Consider the following 22,620-nt stretch of genomic DNA (forward strand, 5'->3'; position numbering starts at 1 on the left):
AATTACTGTATGGAAAATGTTTTCCCCGCACGAAATGGGGTGGCCGCGCACTCGGTGTGCACGCGCCGCACGCACGGAGGCACTCCAGAACAGGTCATTATTATATAAGAAAGCCTTGGCAGTGAATAGTGTATTGTTTTGGCGACGCGATGGCGAGCATTGTGTTAAGACGTTAATCAGGGACACAAGGTTAGAGTTCGGTAAAAGGGCACTCTTGGCCAAAAAAAGAAAAAGAAAAAAAGCTAAAATAGCTGATGTACAAGCTCTCAACACATTGCACTGTGACGCGTTGAGAGTTTGTAGATCAGCTATTTTCTTTAGCTAGTGAAGGTGCGGCGTACAGTATACGACATGGATTCTACACAGAGGACAAATTATTTCAAGGCAAGATAATGCGTTTCAAGTTTAGCAGAGTTTGGAAAAATTCTCCTGAATGCTGCCTTTGGGTTAGTGTATGGAAAGGAAATGTGCTAATTTGCATCTCTTTCACCATAGTAAATGCTGCATTCTTGGTCTGGAGAGGGCACTTTATACTGACGGGTAAAAGGGCCTATGTGTGCACAAAATCCAAATATTATGATCGGTTACTTACTCTATGGGCTGTAACGATTCACTAAACTCGCTATACGATTCAAATCACGATACTAAGTTCACGTCACTATACGATTGCTTTTAAAAAAAATATTATTATTATCGATTTTGAAATTGTTACACACAAGTAAACTACAGTCCTTATAAAGCGACTGCCAATAATTAGTCCTCCCGTACGCACACACACACACACACACACACACACACACACACGCACACGCACACACACACACACACACAATCATGAACATTGCTGTTCAAGCTGTCACATATCAAAGCAAATCAATTGTACCCACATTCAGAGATGGCATGTGTGCAAAGTGTTTGTTTGAAACATCTTATTTTTTTAATTTTTTTTTTGAAAAACATTTTTTTTTACCCCATTTTATCTAGTAAACATGATTGCAATCGCGATTTTGCATGTTTCACCCCCATACAACCCACATGGCAGCCATCTTTGTTTACATAACATGTAAAACATAATGGCTGCTACCTCATGAATGCCTGAACGGATTTCCAATCGGATTTTTTTGTTTGAAAGCTGTGAAAAACGTGCACACACATGGTCCAGAATTTGGCAGGGAAATCCCAAAGACGGCATATTCAAAAATGGCAGGAAATGAGTTAATCATGATCACATCTGGAGTATTAGGAGGGCTCTCAACCACATCACTAAACTTATTCTTCTATTGAGTTAAGGCAACGTTAAGGAAAAAACAGTGTGTTTCATTAGTTATCAGTAAGCTATGTCATCCTGCAAACTACATGACAATAACCTAATGCAATAACTGTATGATAGCATTCTATTTGTGGATACAATTTTATGTTGTCCAATCTTTATGGTAGAGTATGTTAATAAAGCGGTGGTTGCAAGGGCATATGACGTGCTTGCTGTTCAGTTGCTAGGCTCCACAGTAGCTTCATGGCATTTCCACACTCAAAGTGAAATAGCTCTAAAAGTAGGAATCATTTCAAAACTTCAAATGGTAGCGGACATGTCCTAAGTGTAAGTTGGCCGAACGTTGTGTGAATGAGTCGGAACATAGTTTCTATTTACAAAAGTATGAAGGACTAATTAGCGTCCAAAAAAAACGTACGGAATATATAATAAATAGATAGTGAGAATAACCTTTGTGTGATCGCCTTAGCAATCCCACAATAATTCAATAACTGTACAATAACAGTAGTAAGACATGATTGGCTTAAGTCAGAAGTGGTCCTCGTTTTATTGAAGCTCGCTCTCAGCCACTGACACATCTTTTGCTTTGGCAATATTTATGTGTTTGACATGTTATACACTGTAACATGAATTTATCCAATTTAGCAGATTTTATTTTATCTCACACACAGAGAGAGAGAGAGAGAGCTGATGTAGGGTAATATTTAGTGAGACATATTGAGAGGGGGGTGGGAGGGATCGGTGAGAGGGGGGGGGGGGGGGAGTAGTTGAAGTGTATTTTGTGTGTAAGTGTGTTTGTTTACAGATTACCTCAAAGCCTCTTTTGGCCTTTATTCCAGACTCCCCCTGAGTGTACACACACACACACACACACACACACACGCACACACGCACACACACACACACACACACACACACACACACACACACACACACACACACACGCACACAGCCAGAGTCTCTCTCTTCCCGCGGTTTTGCTGTTGGCCGTGTTTGCGGTCCCACTTCCTGTGGAGCGATCTCACTTCCTGTCTGTCAGACACCAATTAATTACCCCGGTGACGCTCGTTAAGACGCTCGTTAAGAAAGGTTGAACCCCGCCGAGAGAGGGATGAAAAAAAGAGGAAAACAAACCAGAAGGGACGGAGAGAGAGACGGGGAGGGGGTCTCGCGTGTGCATGCATTCGTGTGTGTGTGTGTGTGTGTGTGTGTGTGTGTGTGTGTGTGTGTGTTTGTGTGTGTGTGTGTGTGCACGTTGGCATGTATCTGTGTGTGTGTGTCACTCCAGGAAGCTCTAAAGAGTGGATCTGTCACCAGCTGTCCATTAGACACATGCACACGCACGCACGCAGGCACGCACAAATGCATGCAAACGTGCACACACACACACACACACACACACACACACACACACACACACACACACACACACGTACAAATGCATGCATGCATGCACGAGACATACTCAATACAAATGAATACACACACACATACTTACACACATAATGCATGCACGCACGCACGCACGAGCACACACACACAGGCACGCACAAATGCACACACACACACACACACACACACACACACACACACACACACACACACACACACACACACACACACAGTCCATAGTGATAGACTTTGATAACGTATCTGTTGGTCCACTCCCATGCACCGTCAGCAATGTACAGTATATGTATGAAGTGTGTGTGTGTGTGCGCTGTGTGTGTGTGTGTGCGCGTGTGTGCATATATATGTGTGCGTGTGCATATACATATATATGTTTGTGTGTGTGTGCACTCTGCATGTGTGCTCATCATCCATGCGTACCTACATTGAAATGTGATCCAAACGGTTTTACTTTGTTACCATAGCGATGAGATAAGAGACAAACAACAACACTGTTATCCATTAGCTGTAGTTTAGTGATCGACCGATAATTATCACTTCTTTCAGGTTCGATACTGTTTATTAGTAATGAAGGATACCAATAACCTATATTATGAGCTGATGTGGATTTCAAGTAAACATGAAATAAAATAGACAAAATTTACAGCAAAACTAACACAATTTACAATTTAGGCATTTAGCAGACGCCAAGACAAAGACAAATCCAAGAAAAAGAACGTAGGTAGGCCAAGCACCCTATTCAGTTAAAACTTCACTTAAAAACCTAGAAAAGAAATGCTATCTAACGTACATTTATGGTCAATACAAAATGTCCTTTAAAGGCTTTTAAGAATATTTATTGACTCTTGTGTGAGACGTGCAGGCAAGTTTGGCATGCAATGGAATAATGATTACTATAAATAAAGAATAAAATGGTGACAATAGCATCTCACTCACAATAAACTGCATCTCGACACTTTGAGGAAAGTGTAAAGTCACGGTGTAGGATTTGGAAAGTAGCAGCTACTGTGTTTTAAGACCAAAACCCTGAGAGTTCATGTCACATGACATCACGCCAGCAGAGAGGCAGTAATGAAGACTATACCGTCTCCATCACTTTATAAACTCTTTGCGTGGCCTCTGTGTTTTTAACCTACAGTATAGAGCAGTGAAGTCATGACGTGACTCGCTCATCCCCCGGTTCATGGAAGTAATTTCTCTATGGAGAATAACATTGGGTCATCTTAAAATCATCTCATATAAGCATTGTGGTCCAAGAATAAACAAACGGTGTGCACGATATTGTCGGGGAGGTGGCTCTGTATGGTTTATGATAGTCATTCACTCATATTTGATAAAGCCTGTTTCTAGCGAAAATGTAACTAATTCGGAGACAGTAACATTAGCGTTTTCTCACCATCAGTTGATTCTTCATATCCATATTCAAACCGCTGAGATCATTTGTTTATGTTTGCAACACAGTTCTTATATGACGCGATATGAAAAAAGTCTATGGGAATTCAGAATGGGGAAAAAAAAACGTGAACCAGGTAGGATGGGTAAATGACGTCAGACTTCACTGCTCTATAACGGACTAATCAGCCTTTAACAGTTTAACAGTTGGCAAATAATGCAAACAAGCTAGCAGAGTAGCAATGGACACTACTATCTCTGGTAGTTTATTGCAACTGTAGGTTGCAGTTTACTATCAGAATCGTCACATCTTGACCATATCTGTCCGTCTGGATGGGAATCACTTGTCTTTTTTGTTGATTGACTCTCACGCTGTGACATCACTGTGATGTCATGGGAACCAAATCCCTTGTATTGCCATATATGGAGATCTCTGTGATGCCAGGGGAACCAAATCCCTTTCATGCCCATATATGGAGATATGGAGATCCCTGTGATGCCAGGGGAACCAAATCCCTTTCATGCCCATATATGGAGATATGGAGATCTCTGTGATGCCAGGGGAACCAAATCCCTTTCATGCCCATATATGGAGATATGGAGATCTCTGTGATGCCAGGGGAACCAAATCCCTTTCATGCCCATATATGGAGATATGGAGATCCCTGTGATGCCAGGGGAACCAAATCCCTTTTATGTCCATATATGGAGATATGGAGATCCCTGTGATGCCAGGGGAACCAAATCCCTTTTATGTCCATATATGGAGATATGGAGATCCCTGTGATGCCAGGGGAACCAAATCCCTTTCATGCCCATATATGGAGATATGGAGATCCGTGTGATGCCAGGGGAACCAAATCCCTTTTATGTCCATATATGGAGATCCCTGATGTCATCAATATTAAGCCCATAACTGTGAATGCCAATATGTAATCACTGTGATGTCAGAGGAACCAAATCCCTTTTATTGCCATATATGGAGATCCCTGTGATGCCAGGGGAACAAATCCCTTTGGCCAGATGACCAACACATGGCAGGGAGGTCGCTTTTCACCCTCTGGCGTCTTACTGGTAAACCTTTTGGGTGGTATCCCTACCATATTTAATACTAATTGACGAGGAGACCCAGATGGGGTATCGACTTCACCATGGCTAGGGTCTCACAGCTCACGGTTGGTTCTAAAGGCTCCAAATTTCGCACACGGATACCTCAGATGTTCTTTCCCCTGCCGTTACTGTACCTGCACGAGTTGTACGAAACAAATTTTTTAGTAGATCCAACCAACATGCCCATAAAATGGGACAAGGGCTGACAGATTACACAGATTTTCATATATGAGCACATATGCGATTTACTGTACGTCACACTGACACACACAGACTTAGTCCTACTGATGCAATCAGGGATCTCCATATATGGGCATAAACGCCTGTCTTGTGCGTGCGTGTGTGTGTGTGAGCTAGTCAGAGGAATCATAGGAACAAATGGCTATAATAGGCCTATTTCAGCAAATAAAATGGAATCTTTAACCAGTCTTTACAAAGTCTTTAGAGGCATCTAACAACTGAAATCTTGGATAAAATCATCATAAAGACGTTGGAAAGTATTTTTAAAATCTTATAGTGTGAGAAATCTTTCCAAATCTGTCCGATCTTTTCAAAGGGCCATCAGGTGTAAGGCTAGCTTTAGAAAATAAACAAATTAAAACGGTGGCAAACAGAGGATCCACTGACACTGTTCAAGTGAGAAACTCCCCCAACACAAAATTGCGTGTGCGGGGCTGTGTGGACGACACCAGTACGGCGTGGACGTGGTCCTCTGAGGCAGAAGCAGCAGCGTGGCTCCTCTCGTCGTCGTCGCCGTGGGTTAAACCATTTAGGGCCTAGAATTATTGAATGCTTTAAGCAGTGAAAAATAGCAGATATACAAGCTCACAGCGCGGCACCGAGTGCCGCGCTGCGAGCTTGTAGATCTGCTACGTTTGTAACTAAAATCTTGCTTCTGGGGATGGTCCCTGGAACTAGATATTTTGAGATGGGGGGTCCGTGGCCAAATAAATATCATTGTGGGGGTCCTTCACGTGAAAAGGTTTGAGCACCACTGACATAGTAGTCTCTCAAGAACAGACTAACTGAGCTCCAGTTAAGTGAAAAGGACCTTTCCTTTGACGATGGCTGGCCAGATTGCTGACATAGAAACAACCTTAATTTTCAAGATTTTTCAAAAATAGCAGATCTACAAGCTCGCAGCGCGGCACTCGGTGCCGCGCTGTGAGCTTGTATATCTAGGCTGTTTTTTTTTATATTTAAAGCATACACTATTATTGCGTCATAATGTGTTCGGGCCTAAATGGGTTGTTAAACCCCTCCTACACATGGGACAGGAGTCGTGCCTACTCAGCCAGGGTACGATGCAGTCCGAGTGGAAGACGTGATCGCAGGGCAGCTGTTTGACCGCCTCGCCCAGCTGCAAGTCGTCCTGGCACACCGGGCACGCCAGGCCACCGTCCACGTGTTCCTGAGAGACCTCGACGCTCAGGAGAGAGGAGACCTTCTCGCTCCGTGCTGGAGGAGGACCCGCGTTCACTTCTTCTTCTTCTGCTTCTTCAAACAGCTGTGTCTGTTGGTTATAGACTAATCCTCCCTGTCCATGCAGCGCCCGATAGAGTTCAAACAGCGGCTGAGAGATGTAGTCGGGCGGCAGTGAGAGTACGGCGTGAGGCGGCTCTAGAGATGGTCCGTAGTCATAGTAAACATCCACTCCTATGTCATCCTCAGTTGCATAGTAGGGGTAATTAACGTAATAGTCGTAATAGTCGAGCTCGTCAGACTCGTCGTCCTCCTCCTGGCTTTGGGGCCGTGACGTGATGCCACTTTCTGAAGCTAGTGTGGGGACGGCCATGTCTTGTAAGGCAGTTGGTGCGTTTTCCATTATGCAATGTTGCAGTTGGCCAGGATCATGTACCGGTCGGTCTGTGGGAACTGGAGAGGCAGTGTGTGATTCTAGACGAGTGAGCTGTTTTAAGAGCTGGTCCGGTCATCCTGCTGATGTCACGATGAGTCAGCGATGACCTTATATGGAGTATGTGATGTCAGACGTAGATGATGTCAGCGTTGGTCAGCTCCATATTTGGAGATCCAGGTGATATAGTGTCGATGATGTCAGTGTTGGTCAGCTCCATATTTGGAGCCAGGTGATGTAGAGTCGATGATGTCATTGGCAGTTAGCCCCATATATGGAGATGCAGGTGATGTGGAGTCGATGATATCAGTGGCGGTCAGCTCCATATATGGAGATCCAGGTGATATAGTGTCGATGATGTCAGTGTTGGTCAGCTCCATATATGGAGATCCAGGTGATGTGGAGTCGATGATGTCAGTGTTGGTCAGCTCCATATATGGAGATCCAGGTGATGTGGAGTCGATGATGTCAGTGTTGGTCAGCTCCATATATAGAGATCCAGTAGATGTCATGGACGACTTGAAGGTAACTATGGTAACCTGACAAAACAAGCAACGTGAACGTGAAGTAGCCTGGGTGCCAGCCTTGCTACGCTACGTTCCATGGATCTGTTTTGTCACTTCACTTCTCAGTCTGGACATGATTCAGTCGACTCGTATTTCCCAACGTCAGTTGTAGTCGGGGGCGTTAGGGAGATAACATGGCCATTTCGCGCTATATTAGAATAAAAAGCGCCAAGTTTTGCACAGATGTAGCCCAGGGCATGCTCTAATGATTTAGCTAGTGCGCCCGAGTCGGCGACCTTCGGGGTCGCCACAGTGGCCAAATCAAGTTGGGCTCCCATCGACTTTCTATACAGAAGGAAAATACACAGAAAAACTTTTTTTTTCTGGGTATTTAAGTAGGATGTGAGGGGTCTAACTAGGGGTTTGTCATGATGCTGAATTCATTGCAAGCATTGTTTTGCACAAAACACATTCCTTGGGCTATAAATGGCCCCAGAAAACGATGGTTTAGTGATGAAAAGTGACAAGTCATCACTTTTCACCATTTTGTGGGCGTTTTATGGGGCCATTTATAGCTCAAGGAATGTTTTTTGTGCAAAACAAATGCTTGCAATGGATTCAGCATCATGACAAACCCCTAGTTAGACCCCTCACATCCTACTTAAAGCAATTTTTTTCTGTGTATTTTCTGTATAGAAAGTCGATGGGAGCCCAACTTCATTTGGCCGCTGTGGCGACCCCGAAGGTCGCCGACTCGGGTGCCCTAGCTAAATCATTAGAGCATGCCCTGGGCTACATCTGTGCAAAACATGGCGCTTTTAGACTAATATAGCGCGAAATATAGTTGGCTATTGTGAAGTAGGTGACGTTGTTGCTGATTGGCTGTTGTTCCAACAGGCTGGCACCAAGGCTAGATGCGAAGGCCTTTTTCCTATGGCTGTCTCATGCCATGTTGCAGTTGGTCTGGTGTAGCCTCCTATCTGGTGCTCTGAATTTTCTAGGCATGCACCGTTGCTGTGTGAGTGTGTGTGGTGTCAAGGACAGTTATCTGCCATAACAATTGTTTGTCACCGTAAAGTTGTCTTCGGCTGAGGGCACCGTCCCAAGGTCCTCTTGTCCTTTTAATAGGGTTTTGCCGTCATGTTGCTGTGATGGAGAAGGCCTGGGGGGGGGGGGGCTGCAGTATACTCTGATGTCATCTCTCTGCCATCTCTCCTCTCTACCTTGCTCTCTCCCTCCACACGGTCAGGCATATGTTATCAACTTCTGGTAACTAACAGCGGGGAAATGCCGACATGCACTCCTTCAGATCACGTATTAGGAGGGTAATATGAGTCACCAGAAAAAATAATGGGTGTTTTTATTGAATTGATCATGATTAAAATGGAGTTTGAAGTTACAATGGGTGTGTATGTGGAGCGGTCCTGGGCCTGGAGGGCCTGATAACATTTACATCAAATATCTAAATATTGAATCAAGGTAATTAAAAACTGTTCAGGTTGTTCATAAAAGCCTGATTAGACAATAAAATGTCCAAAAGGTTTTTTGAAAGTGGAATATCCCTTTAACTCTGAGAGTGTTACACTGTCAGAGTTAAAGGAGTATGAACACATTTAATAGTCCCCCCAGGAATCAGCAATTCCGCGATCACGGAATTTTTCGCGGAAATCGAAGCCCTCCGCGGATATCAGAGCCTCCCGCGGATATCATAGTAGTCCGCAGAATAGGACAAGACGAGGAGCAGAATATTACATTTTACATGTAGTTTTCATCCCGGCCGCTAGATGTCGCGGTGATATAGACGGACAAGACTCACAGCCTAGCCGGTCCTCGTGCCGGATACGGAAACGGAAATGGCTTTGTTTGCCGTGGCATGCATTCATGTGCTGTGACTCGTGTGTGTGGTGACGATACCAGAGCGGATGGTGCTGATTTTTAATGGACTAGGAACTAGGCACATCGTCTGACTGTTTATATTGGCTCACAACGTCACAAGCCTCACATGGTGAGAAAGACGCACTCACGCATGCTATACATGGACCACCCGCGGATTTCTCGGCCATTCGCGGACTTTTCTGACGTCCGTAGAATAACAGTCGCGAGTGGCAGCAGAGCGGCGGGAGTAGTCATTACTACTATTATAAAACGATGTGTACATGGTCTGGCCAGTGGTCACCTCATACAGAGCCTAGGGGAATAGCTTAGCTTCCCTCCTGCTGGTTGCACTGACGCTGTATTGGTCCGGTCCCACATTCGTTCCTGACAGAAACTGTGTCCTGAACTATAGTTCCTCTATGTCTATGGTCCTGGCAATAACAATGCTAATGCAGAAGAGAATAAATACATATTACACCCATACTAGGTAGTAGGTAGGCTATCCTCTAAAATGTGGTTACTATGGGCAGGGTTTGCATGACAATATAGTCTTTGCAACAGAAAGTAATTATTAAAAACAATAACAATAAAAAAAAAAGAATAGATTTAATATTAGATTTATATTCTCAAAAATGATTATTTGATTATTCTAACCACTAATTAAAATTAATTGTAGCTATTTCATGAAGGGTTTTACTTGATTATTAGAACTATATCATTTTTAGCTTGATAACTGGTCATTTTAGGTTGTTTTTTAATGTCCGCGGAATCAAGAATTGTTCACCACAGAATTCCGCAGAATCAGGATTGTTCTCCGCGGAATTAAGAATTTTTCTCCGCGGATTCCTGGGGGGACTAATTTAACGTTGTAGTCATAACCTCTGACCTTTAAAAAAAAACGGTTGAATATTTATCCTAACTGCTGCGTGTGTGTCTTACGTTTTCAAAGGAGAGCATATGTTCTGCGAGCATATGCGTGCGTGCGTGCACGTGAAACAGTATGTGTGTGTGTGTGTGTGTGTGTGTGTGTGTGTGTGTGTGTTGTGTGTGTGTGCGTGTCATCTCTAAGGTTAATTGAGACTCTCTCACCACCAGTCTATTAGCTGCCAACGCTAGGCTAATGGACCTATCAACACTGTGTGTGTGTGTGTGTGTGTGTGTGTGTGTGTGTGTGTGTGTGTGTGTGTGTGTGTGTGTGTGTGTGTGTGTGTGTGTGTGTGTGTGTGTGTGTGTGTGTGTGTGTGTGTGTGTGTGTGTGTGTGTGTGTGTGTGAGAGAGAGAGAGTGGTCCTATTAAATTACTGTTATTGTGCTGCAGTGCAGCAGCTGTGGAGTCAGAAGTTTAAAGTTATTAATTGTAACCCGGTCTGTCCTGGCGGCTGCTTGCTAACGCTAACGCCTAGCACTCTCATTAGCGCAGCGTGTCTTTCTGTTCGCAGCCCTCCTTCATTCCACACCACAGCCAGTGCACTGTGGCAGCTTTTGAGCCTTGGTAAACCGCTCCATAGAGTGGCTGTGCGTGTGTCTGTAGCCACTTTTTCCTCAGCGTTTTGCCATAGCAAAACGTGTGTGTGTGTAGCATGCATAGCCTGTACATCCTAGACTCAAATCCTAGTCTGAAGACGTTATGCAAGCACGACCACCGCTCACTTCACATTGGGTGTGATTTTTATATTTATTTAAATGTGAACCACCGCAGTAGAGAAACAAGCTGTGCCTGGACTATTAGTACACAGTAAACATCACTTTAGTGCTATATAGACTAGTAAGACGCCTAAGGGTGACAAGCGACCTTGAGGTCCAGTTACCCATATATGGAGACCCCTGGTACCCATATATGGAGATCCATGTACTGTATATGGAGATATGCTGTGAGACCCCAAACATGCTTACTCAATTATTCGTTATGTGAAAGTCCTATGACGTCTATGACATATGAAATCATACATACAATCCCTTTTATGCCCATATAGGGAGATCCCTATGTCCTATGACGTCTATGACATCTGACATCATACTGTACATTCCTATACATGGGGATCCCTGTCTGTAGAACCAGCCAGACTGGCTGGTTGGACAAGGGATGTCTTGGCCATCTGTCTTGGCCATATATGGATTCTGTTAGTGTGGTATGTGGCTTATGTGGCCTCCATATATGGGCGTTCCCTAATATTTGCTTAACATTTGGGCATAAAGGGGATTCTGTTAGTGTGGTTCCTCTGACATCACAGTGATGTCAGAGCGGAGGGTGTGTGTGAGTGCTGCCTCCCATAGCCTAGAGTCTAGGCTATGGGTTCTATCCATAGGTTTTAACCGTATCTATAGCAACACTGCTCTCATTGGTCTTGATGTGAGTACATTAGCCAATGGCCGCAACGAGCCGAGGGTTTTTCTTCTGTCACACACTCACACAAACTTTGTGTGTGTCTGCGACTCTGCGTACACAGCGAGTCAAATAAATTGCCCTGTAATGATTCCCCAACCTCCCGTATCAGTTCATTATGGGATGCGTCTATACTCGTTAGTAACTGGACGATACTCCGTATTTTACGAGATGGCTTGTAACCACGGCAAGCCGACAATATCAATGTCTAATTTTCTGCTGTGAGGATATACAGTAACATAACAAACGGTGGGTGGACGGAGGAAGATTTCTTACTTGCGTTGTGATGTGTGTGTAATTAGGCTACTTGCTGTGCTGTTGACTTCTTTCTTTTAATCAGAGCACAAGACAAGAGCGCTGCTAAAGGGCTGTACAAGTGTACATACCGTCTCCAACCGCAGTTTTGTCGGTTGGAGACAAAACTGGCAAAAAATTAGGAGTAATCCTTTTCAGAAGCTGCAAGAGATGTCATTTTGTAGTTGAACCGGACCTTTCCGATGCAAATTCCGGTGGTCGATGGCAGTATGGACTCCCCTTGAGAGTGTAGTTGCTGCGCGCAGCAGTGAAAGCCACGCACGAAAATAATTCATTAAATAATAAGGTGGCAGGTTTACGGGCCGGGCCGGGCTCGTTTCTGAAATTCACCAAAGGGCCTAGGGCCAGGCCGGGCCTTAATTCCACGGGCCAGGGCCAGGCCGGGCCCCACATTTCAGGCCTGTGCAGGGCTCTAGATTGCACGGACGGAGACACAATGTGTCGTTTCTCATACTAAACTGAACGGACGCAATCACAATATAGAGCTTGGAACTTTCTAACAACTTTCTAACGTTTTATTTCAACCCCCTAAAAGATATGACATGTCTTAACACATTGGCCGCCATTTTAACATTGACTGTATGGCTCCCCTGCCATTTTGTTTAATGAAAAAATTGATATATTTTTTTTATATTGACATTTTTCCTAAATTCTGTGTTTTTTCTACAATGTTATACCGTACCTGACATGAAAGAAGACAAGCTCTAGTCTCATCAAAAAATAAAGAAATTGAATAAAAAGCTTTTTTTTCTATAGTTGTAGCCATCTCAAAATAGCCATTTTTGACCAAAATCCAGCTATATTTGAAATAACAGGAGTTATTCACCTTTTTGTGATTGATGGCTTTTCGAGCGAATAACTCTGTTGATATTTGTATTTATGGCGTCAGGCACTTATCAGATAAGTGTACTAGTGTAATAAGTGTAATTGTGTAATAGGGCAATAACTGGAATAGTGTAATAGGGCTGTAATAGGTCACCTCTTGCCCTTAGGGCGTCTTACTGACTTCACACAAATAGAAATAAGCTTTTTACCTTTTATTCAGCATTCAAGTGTTTTATTTTGCACAGATCACACACGCACGCACGCACGCACGCACGCACGCACGCACGCACGCACGCACGCACACACACACACACACACACACACACACACACACACACACACACACACACACACACACACACACACACACACACATAACTTTATATAAGGCCTATGTGTATAACTGTAAATATGTTCCCCATATTCAACTTTTTTATTTATTTGTGGCACTTGCTTTGGCGATGTAAACGTAGCCTATGTTTTCTCATGCCAAAGCAAAGCCCTGCTTCATCATACAAGACTGTCGCACAAAATAGCAGAGTAACTTCATTGCTATCAGTTCTCTATATGTCGTTGTTGGGTGGAAACCTTGTATGTCCAAAACCGTTCGTTTTGTATTTATCATCTATAAAATGTACTAAACTAGTGAAAACAGCCGATCTACAAGCACACAACGCCGGCGTTGTGTGCTTGTAGATCTGCTGTTTTCACTAGTTTAGTACATTTTATAGATGATAAATACAAAACGAACGGTTTTGGACATACAAGGTTTCCACCCGACAACTAGAGAACTGATAGCAATAAAGTTACTCTGCTTGTTGGTGATCCGGCCTGGGTCTGTACCGGATGCGGAGACGTTTCTTGCGTGCATGTGAATGTTACATAACCGGATACAGTAGGCGGGCTTTAGAACGGAACAGACTGCAGCGATCACACAGACACCCACGCCCTCCTTCAAGCTGCAAGCACTCCAAGCAGTTGTTGCGCGGCGCGCCTCAAACACGAGCACATGCGCGATTGCGCGTGCACGCCATAGGGAGGACGCACGCTGCTGCTGCTGCTGCAGAACAACAACAGTATAGTTTAGGTTAGGATGTAAACCACAACAGTAAACTTACTGACAATGACGATCGCCGTGTTTGAGTTTCTTCCTGTTGGATTCCACTCGGTCGCGACGCGTTGTAGATCTGCTATTTTCACTACTTTTCTTTTGTTACACCGCTGGTAGTTTGGACGCAACCTTCTTGTGAGAACTGGAATATAATACTCCTCATCAGCCTCCATGGTCACGCTTGGATGCAAGGCGTTGTGTGCTTGCATATCTGCTATTTTCAGCAGTTTTGTTACATACCGATGGAAGTTATATGGACGCGACGCGTTGCTTTTCTTCAATGGTTGCCTGACTTGAGGAGTCCGCCGGGGGAGGGGGGATATTTTCTCCTCTCCACTCCCGTAGCAGGGCTTGAAGATCGGTTGGTGCTCGACTGGACCGGCCAACGGCGCTGCATCTTGTCCAGTAGGTGATTGTGTTGTTTGTAACCTCGCCTCACCAGGCTTTATATATGTGTGTTTGTAGTGGGCTGAGGATCTGTTCCAACTGGGTGTCGGACCAAATGATGGGCCCTGGGTACAAGGATTCACTGCGGGCCCCCCATGAATTTTCTTGGGTGATTTCAAAAATAGATATATACAAGCTCACAGCATGGCACCGAGTGTCGCGCTACAAGCTTGTAGATCTGCTATTTTTCAATAGCAAAAGTATAAAATAATGAAGCCCCTTCCACCTTGGGCCCTAGTAACTCAGACTCAGTCCCACTTTTCCCTTGTGAGTTGTGACGCTCCTGCTCTGATCTTGTTGTCTGACTGGGCCTGGGACATAATATTTTGTCGTGGAGACTTTGGGGGTTATGAAGGTGTGTGTTCTGTTGGCCCATGTGGCAGATTATGGCTTTCCAAGTGAACATTTTACTGGATTTTGTTTGATTTGTGCATGGTCTCAGATCCAGCTGCTCCGTTTCGCTTCTGCGAGCCCTTGCACCAGGCATGTACACACATAGACATCAAAGGGGGCTTGAGCCCCTGCCCCTGAGGGCTGCATTCAATAGAATTGTCCACCAAAAGGCCCCTTTAGAAATGTCAGCCCCTGCCTCTCTAAATATTCTCTGCACATCCCTGCCCCACATCCCTCTACATGCGTGTGCCCAGTGTGTCGCTGATTTCACTCTGCGGGCTGCAGGCTGCCACTCTAAATGCATTCACTGTGGTTTATTGAGAGTTTTATTCATTTTTATTGAGATTTATACATTATTACACTCTTGTTTTCAAACACACTTACTTTGATGAGTGATATCTTTGGTTCCCTTTAAGTGAGAAACCCCAAACTTTGTCACGGGCTAATTAAGAGTCTAATTAAACATTACATTATATAAAAGCAAATTCTCGGGACTATCGGGCCTGGCGGGGAACGACATTTAAAATTTCTCGGGACTATCGGGGGAGGCGGGGAATGAGTTAAACACCACCGTTAAACTGCCAGCAGGTAAATGCCCTCGCTTCACTCTCTCTCTGAGGACATACAGTAGTTTATCATCACTGCGGTGTCCGTGTGTTTGTCAGACATAATGCAATAAGTTAACGTGATAAGCACTTTATTACAAATAAACGTCTCTTAGGATGTCTCCGTCAGATAGACCTCTAATTCCATGCCAGCAGATTTGGATCAAGCAGACGACCAGTCTGTTTACTAGACCACAGGACGACTCCAAGCTTTCTACCTCCAAGGAGGCCGTAGGAACGCTAAGCCTCCTTGTATTCAGCAGGCCGACATTCAGAGAAAATAGACGATCTTCGGTAGATGGGCTTGGAGTGCTCTCAGCCTGTAGACGAGCCTGAGTCGTGTAGATGGTTTACTTTTGATTGAATGATTGATTGAAGACTTTATTAGAAGTTTGCATAGAAAAGGCTACAGTTTCATGACGGTACAGTTCAGTGGTACAATGTCAACTAAAAGGAGATCCTAGGAAAGCACTTGGCTTATTTACACAGGACACCATTGAAGTATCTCATATAACATTGAATGACAGACGGATAGAACACAGTACTATGCAGTAGATATTGTAAAAAAAAAAAAGGAAATAAAAATGAAATAAACAGTGAAAAAAAATATATATACAGTAGGTAAATACAAAGAAGGGTCAGGGGAGGCTGGTCTAGGTTTGTTATTGCCAGTTGCGAACGGCTGCTGCCTGTAAGTGGTTTTTCAGGGCGATTCTAAAGGATGCTAGGGAACCACACTCCTTTAAGGCCTTCGGTAGGGCGTTCCACATTTTGGTTGTATAGCAGAAGAACGACTTTGGGCAGATAGATTTGGTGTAGAGGGGGAAAAAAGGAGGTTGCCTATTAATTAGCACCTGGAGTGCCTAACGCATTCCCACATGTGTTAACGATTCCCGCCGTGATGTGCCGCGGCCCCGTTAACACGTCACCTGATGTGTTAACTGGTTACCTTGGTAACCGATAGTCCCTGTGCTGCCACGGCCGGGAGTGAGCGAAAAAACTCACTATCCCATCATGCCTCGCAGGAATACTACAGTTCATCTGGTGACTTGCGGCGTCCATTGCATTGTATTCATCCTGGCTGCAGAAACGTGGATATGTCTCCGTTTCTTTTCCCATATCGCGGTGTTTCAAAACAGCCTGTTTTCTATGGACCATAACGTACACACACGGATCATCACGGCATGGCAAAAGTAGCAGATCTACAAGCTCAAAAACGCTTCTCTTTGCGCGTTGCGTTTTGAGGTTGTACATCTGCTACTTTTGATGCTTTGGTGTGAGGCTGCAGGATTATCAGGTAGGGCGTTAGAAGAATATCAGTAGGAGAGGACGGTACGACACCTGAGAGAAATGAAATCAGAAACCTAAACGCACCTGCTATTAACTGCGATTAGCGATTTAATTGTGTTTTTGTCGTTGAATGTTTGGCTTTTAGGCTTTGAAGTTGCACATGGCAATCATGACACATAACTTAAATATACAAAGAAATTACTGACATATTTGACAACTTTTTACTTAAAAAAGAACATTGATAGTGGAAATAGCAGATCTACAAGCTCACAACGCGTCGCAATGCGTCGCGTTGTGAGCTTGTAGATCGGCTATTTCCAATACTTTTTTAAAGTGTTTGAAACTTTGTTAACATTTCTCAACATGGAAAAGATTATGACGATTATGCAAAATAATTGTGATTACCTCATATATTTCCGATTAGACGATTATGTAATAATTGTGACAGCCCTACCTGCTATGACTATTAAACATGTTAGAACAATTGCTACTCCACCACACACACACACACACACACACACACACACACACACACACACACACACACACACACACACACACACACACAAACACACGCAATAAATGAATAGTGCTGGCCATATTACAGTGGTTAGGAAAGAAAAACACAGCCCATAGCCAGTCAGTTAACCGTCCAATAATTGATAAACAAAATGTTTGACACTTCATTTCCAATTCATTTCCCCGAGTTCACTGCCTTATTATAGTGTGTGTGCGTGTGCGTGTGTGTGTGTGTGTGTGTGTGTGTGTGTGTGTGTGTGTGTGTGTGTGTGTGTGTGTGTGTGTGTGTGTGTGTGTGTGTGTGTGTGTGTGTGTGTGTGTGTGTGTGTGTGTGTGTGTGTGTGTGTGTGTGTGTGTGTGTGTGTGTGTGTGTGTGTGTGTGTGTTTGAGAGTGCGTGCGTGCACGCGCACACACATGTGCTAGTCATATGATTAATGTTCTCTGACAAGTCACTGATTACTGCTCTATATTCCACACACGCACACTGGAACATTGCGGTGACATTGTGAGTTTGGTCCGGTGTCAATAGAAATGCTAGCATAAATAACTTCTACTAAACTATGGCTAACACGTGAGCACGCACGGACACACACACGCACACACGCACGCACGCACACACACACACACACACACACACACACACACACACACACACACACACACACACACACACACACACACACACACACACACACACACACACACACACACACACACACACACTCAAACACTAACCACACAGGCAAAAATGAAGTTACATCGAAGCAAAGCTAACCACAATATCTCTCTCTCTCTCTCTCTCTCTCTCTCTCTCTCTCTCTCTCTCTCTCTCTCTCTCTCTCTCTCTCTCTCTCTCTCTCTCAATTCAAAGGGCTTTATTGGCATGAGAAAACATACGTTTACATTGCCAAAGCAGAAGTGTACACAATACAATACAACCAATCAATATCAAAATAAAATATGTACAATTGAATGGAGTGAAGTGGAGTTTTCATGTATGGAGATTACTCTATGCAGATATATGTGCAGGGATATATTTATACACAATGGTTAGTAGTCTTTAAGGTGGTTGTGTTCCATTTGATTGAGACCGTAGGTCACAGTTTAGTATCAGAACGGTCACATCTTGTCCGTGTCTGTATGGGTAACGCTTGTCTTTTTTGTTGATTGACTCTCACGCTCTGACATCCATGTGATGTCAAGGGAACCAAATTGTTGGGGGGCGAGGGGCAGATTACACTGTGACCTAAGCTTCAGACGGTTTCAGACCGTTTTCAGAGAAGCTCATGTCACAGTGTAATCTGCCCCTCAACCCCTTTAGGTGACAGTGCCCCTTTAAGCGTCTTACTGGTATCCTCCTATGGTAGATTTACTTAAGTACTGTACTTTACTTTTGTACTTTTACTCAAGTACATTTTGAATTCCTGACTTTAACTTGTAACAGAGTATTTCTACATTGCAGTATTGATACTCTTACTCAAGTAAAACATGTGAATACTTTTTCCACCACTGTCCTCCTATCACAGCAGCTGATACATCTTGCTGCTGTGTTTGCACTTGACTAGGGCATTAACGACTTGTGATTTTTGCAAGTTGACTCGACTCAGTAAAAAGTTGAGTTGAAGTCGACTTTATCGTTTGATGACGTCATCACATCCCACACGACCCCCCCCTCCCCCCCCCCCCCCCATTATTTTGGGGGGGTCCCAGGCATTGACACTAAGGCTTGCCCACCTGCCCCCGGCAGGTAATTAAAACATCAGGGCAGGTGAAGTTGGCTTTCAGGTTGCCCGACAGGGCAAGTGCTCATTTGAGAGGGGACACAAATGTCTATAAACATCAGATATCTGTCTAAACACCTGAACGTGGCCAGTGCGCTGTGTCTTCTGGTCTGTGGAATGTAAAATAAGTGCTGTTTTTACTGTTGCTACATTTAAAAATAAAAAATAACAAGTGTGAACCCATAGACATATTCAATCATAGCTAAAGTATTTGGTATTTGGATTTGGAGGTATTGAGGTATGACATTTTATCGCACAGGCCCAGAAAGTAAAGAAATAAGTGTTAAATTGAGCGGTAATTAAAATCGTACCTATCATTTTATAAAGGACGATTTACTTTTCGGGCAAGTGGGCATTACCTTCGGGCAAGTAGAACATGACCTGTACTTGCCCGATGGGCAAGTGCCTCTGAGACCTTAGTGTCAACCCCTGGGTCCCCAGATGATTAACTTAATGTGCAACATTATTTTCTCACTCAACAGTAAACAAACCAACATAAAGTTTAAGTGTATAGAGGGTATCTGCACATTTCTAAAGTGCCAATTTAAGGACTTTTTAATACCTCTAAAATGACAAATTAAACATTGTCCAAATTGTCAAATATTAGAGGCAGAAATTTTCACAATAGAAAATATTATTATTATTTTCTTTTTTTTCAACTTCGACTTTCTCTGGTGGGAGTCGACTTGTGTAAGGAAGTCGACTTGTCAAGTTTTTCGTTAATGACCTAGTTTGCACATTGTATTTCACCCAGCAGATATGGCAGTTTTTTCCTCATTGTTCATGTATTCAAACTCTCTCTCTCTCTCTCTCTCTCTCTCTCTCTCTCTCTCTCTCTCTCTCTCTCCCTCCTATCAGGGCTGTCCTCAGATCCTGCCCACTACGGACATCCTGGTTGCCGCGGGGATGGTCCGACCAATCACGTTGCGGGCCAGGAACCTCCCCCAGCCCCAGAGCGGACAGAAGAACTACGAGTGTGTGTTCAACATCCAGGGCAAAGGTCAACGCATCCCCGCCGTCAGGTTCAACTCCTCCTGCATCCAGTGTCAGAACACCTCGGTGAGTCACGTGCACATGCACGCACGCACGCGCACACACACACACACACACACACACACACACACACACACACACACACATGTGCACGCGCACGCACGCACACATTTCTGTTACCATGCTTGTGAAGACATAGCGATTCTAGTATGTATTAATTGCGACCGTCAGGTCGCAGTTACTATCAAAACCTCCACCTGCTGTCAGTCAGTCAGTCTCAGTCACACGTCACACTTTTGCCCTCTTATATCTCCACCACCGTTGCCCCGATTCATGCCAAACTTGGTACATACACTCCTTGGCTGCCGAACCACAGCCTCCACCCCTCATTTCTCACATGGCCCTCTTCTAGCACCACCATGAGGTCCATTCTTGCAAAACACATTTTTGGACACGGCTCCTAAATATTTTGCCCTAAAATCACGGAAAGCGGTACACAGTATGTCTACAGTCATGTCATCAACATGGACCTGACAGTCGCTTATCTCCCGATTTAGGGAGTCTTACTGGTCTATTTATCTATATACAGATGTGTCATTTCCAGATCAGCTATTTTTCTATCGATCTATCTATCTATCTATGCCTGTCTGTCTATTTTTCTATGCTACACATTATTTGTTTTTATTCCTTCCACTTGTAACACATTTTGGCAATACTATCTGTGAAAAATGGACAGATGTCTGTCTGTCTGTCTGTCTGTCTGTCTGTCTGTCTGTCTGTCCTCTGTGTGGTTGTCAAGGTAAACTTGAGGAATCTTGTCAAGTCATTAACCAGAGTGACCTGATACGCTTGTGTGTGTGTGTGTGTGTGTGTGCTTGTGTGTGTGTGTGTGCGAGATCTGGTGACCTCTGGGGGTCAGGGGTCATAGGTGAGTCTGTAGGTCGACAGCAGTATTGATGTTCCTGACTCTAGATTTAATTATAATGCACACACATGCACACGTACACACACACACACACGCTGGTACACACACACACACACACACACACACACACACACACACACACACACACACACACGCACACGCACACGCACACCATATACTGTCAACTCTGACAATTGATTATTGTTGCACTGTCCCCAGACACACAGGCCTGTCTGTCTGTACGTGTGTGTGTGTGTGTGTGTGTGTGTGTGTGTGTGTGTGTGTGTGTGTGTGTGTGTGTGTGTGTGTGCGTGTGCGTGCACGCGCGTGCGTGTGTGTGCATGCACACGTGTGTGTGTCTGTCTTATTTAATTAAGTTACTAGTCCCAGAGGAAATGGAGCATTTACTACAGCGACACACACACACACACACACACACGCACACACACACACACACACACACACACACACACACACACACACACACACACACACACACACACACACACACACAATGCCATCTGCTAAATTGTGGATTTTCCTCTGCTGAACTCATCATGATGCAACTAATTGTGTGTGTGTGTGTGTGTGTGTGTGTGTGTGTGTGTGTGTGTGTGTGTGTGTGTGTGTGTGTGTGTGTGTGTGTGTGTGTGTGTGTGTGTGTGTGTGTGTGTGTGTGTGTGTGTGTGTGTGTGTGTGTGTGTGTGTGTGATGGAACACTGTGACCACATGAACCCCAGGACCTCTCTCTGTTCCAGGGCTGAACAGGGGCTGTGCTAGTAAAGAGCCCTGTGGCGCTCCACTCCACTAAAGTGATTAAAACCAACATTCTGTGGTTTTCAACACGTGGGCCCACCGGTGGATCGTGAGGGTATTGCAAGTGGGCCCCCAAATAATTGTCATGAAAACTAAATTGGGGAGAAAAAGGGGGTAAAAAAAATAAGCTTTTGATATTTTTCAAGTGGGATATAGGTGTGTCTGTCTGTCTGTTATTGTTTGAATCTATCTCTCATCTTTCTATTCATTCAACACACTCTCATATCGTCACTGTCGGGCAGAAACCTCGTATCTCCAAGTGTCAAATGTGTACGTCTTTTGCCCTGCTTCATCATACAAGACCGTCGCACAAAACTAGTGAAAACAGACGATCTACAAGCACACTGTGTGCTTGTAGATCGTCTGTTTTCACTAGTTTAGTACATTTTATAAATGATAAATACAAAAAGGAACGGTTTTGGACATACATGGTTTCCACCCGACAACAACGATATGCATACTACATATCGTCGTTGTCGCGTGAAAACCTTGTATGTCCAAAACTGTTTTGTATTTTTCATTTTAAAGATGATTTAAACTAGTGAAAACAGACGATCTACAGTACAAGCACACAAGGCGTTGTGTGCTTGTAGATCTGCTGTTTTCACTACTTTTGTGCGACACCCTTGGACGATGAAGCAGGGCTTTATTTTACGAACAGGGTTCCCACGGTCATGAAATTCCTGGAAATATGTTGAACTTAAAAAAATATTTTTCCAGTACTGGAAAGGTTTTGGAATTGATCAAGGGTCCTGGAAGGTCCTGGAAAAAATAGCTATTAATTGTCTTTGGTTATTGA

General features: G+C 44.1%; 1 protein-coding gene across 1 annotated transcript in view; it reads left to right on the forward strand.

The window, feature by feature from the left end:
- Positions 1-22,620, forward strand: part of plxna3 (plexin A3) — a gene marked incomplete at its 5' end in the record, with an annotated part of 238,462 nt that overhangs the window by 148,299 nt on the left and 67,543 nt on the right. Inside the window, one exon of the mRNA XM_080733945.1 lies at positions 19,946-20,146. Coding sequence (XP_080590071.1) covers positions 19,946-20,146 — 201 coding nt within the window. The remainder of the gene's footprint in view (positions 1-19,945; positions 20,147-22,620) is intronic.

The sequence above is a fragment of the Nannobrachium achirus genome, assembly GCF_963921795.1.
Source record: "Nannobrachium achirus genome assembly, chromosome: 9".
NCBI lineage: Eukaryota > Metazoa > Chordata > Actinopteri > Myctophiformes > Myctophidae > Nannobrachium > Nannobrachium achirus.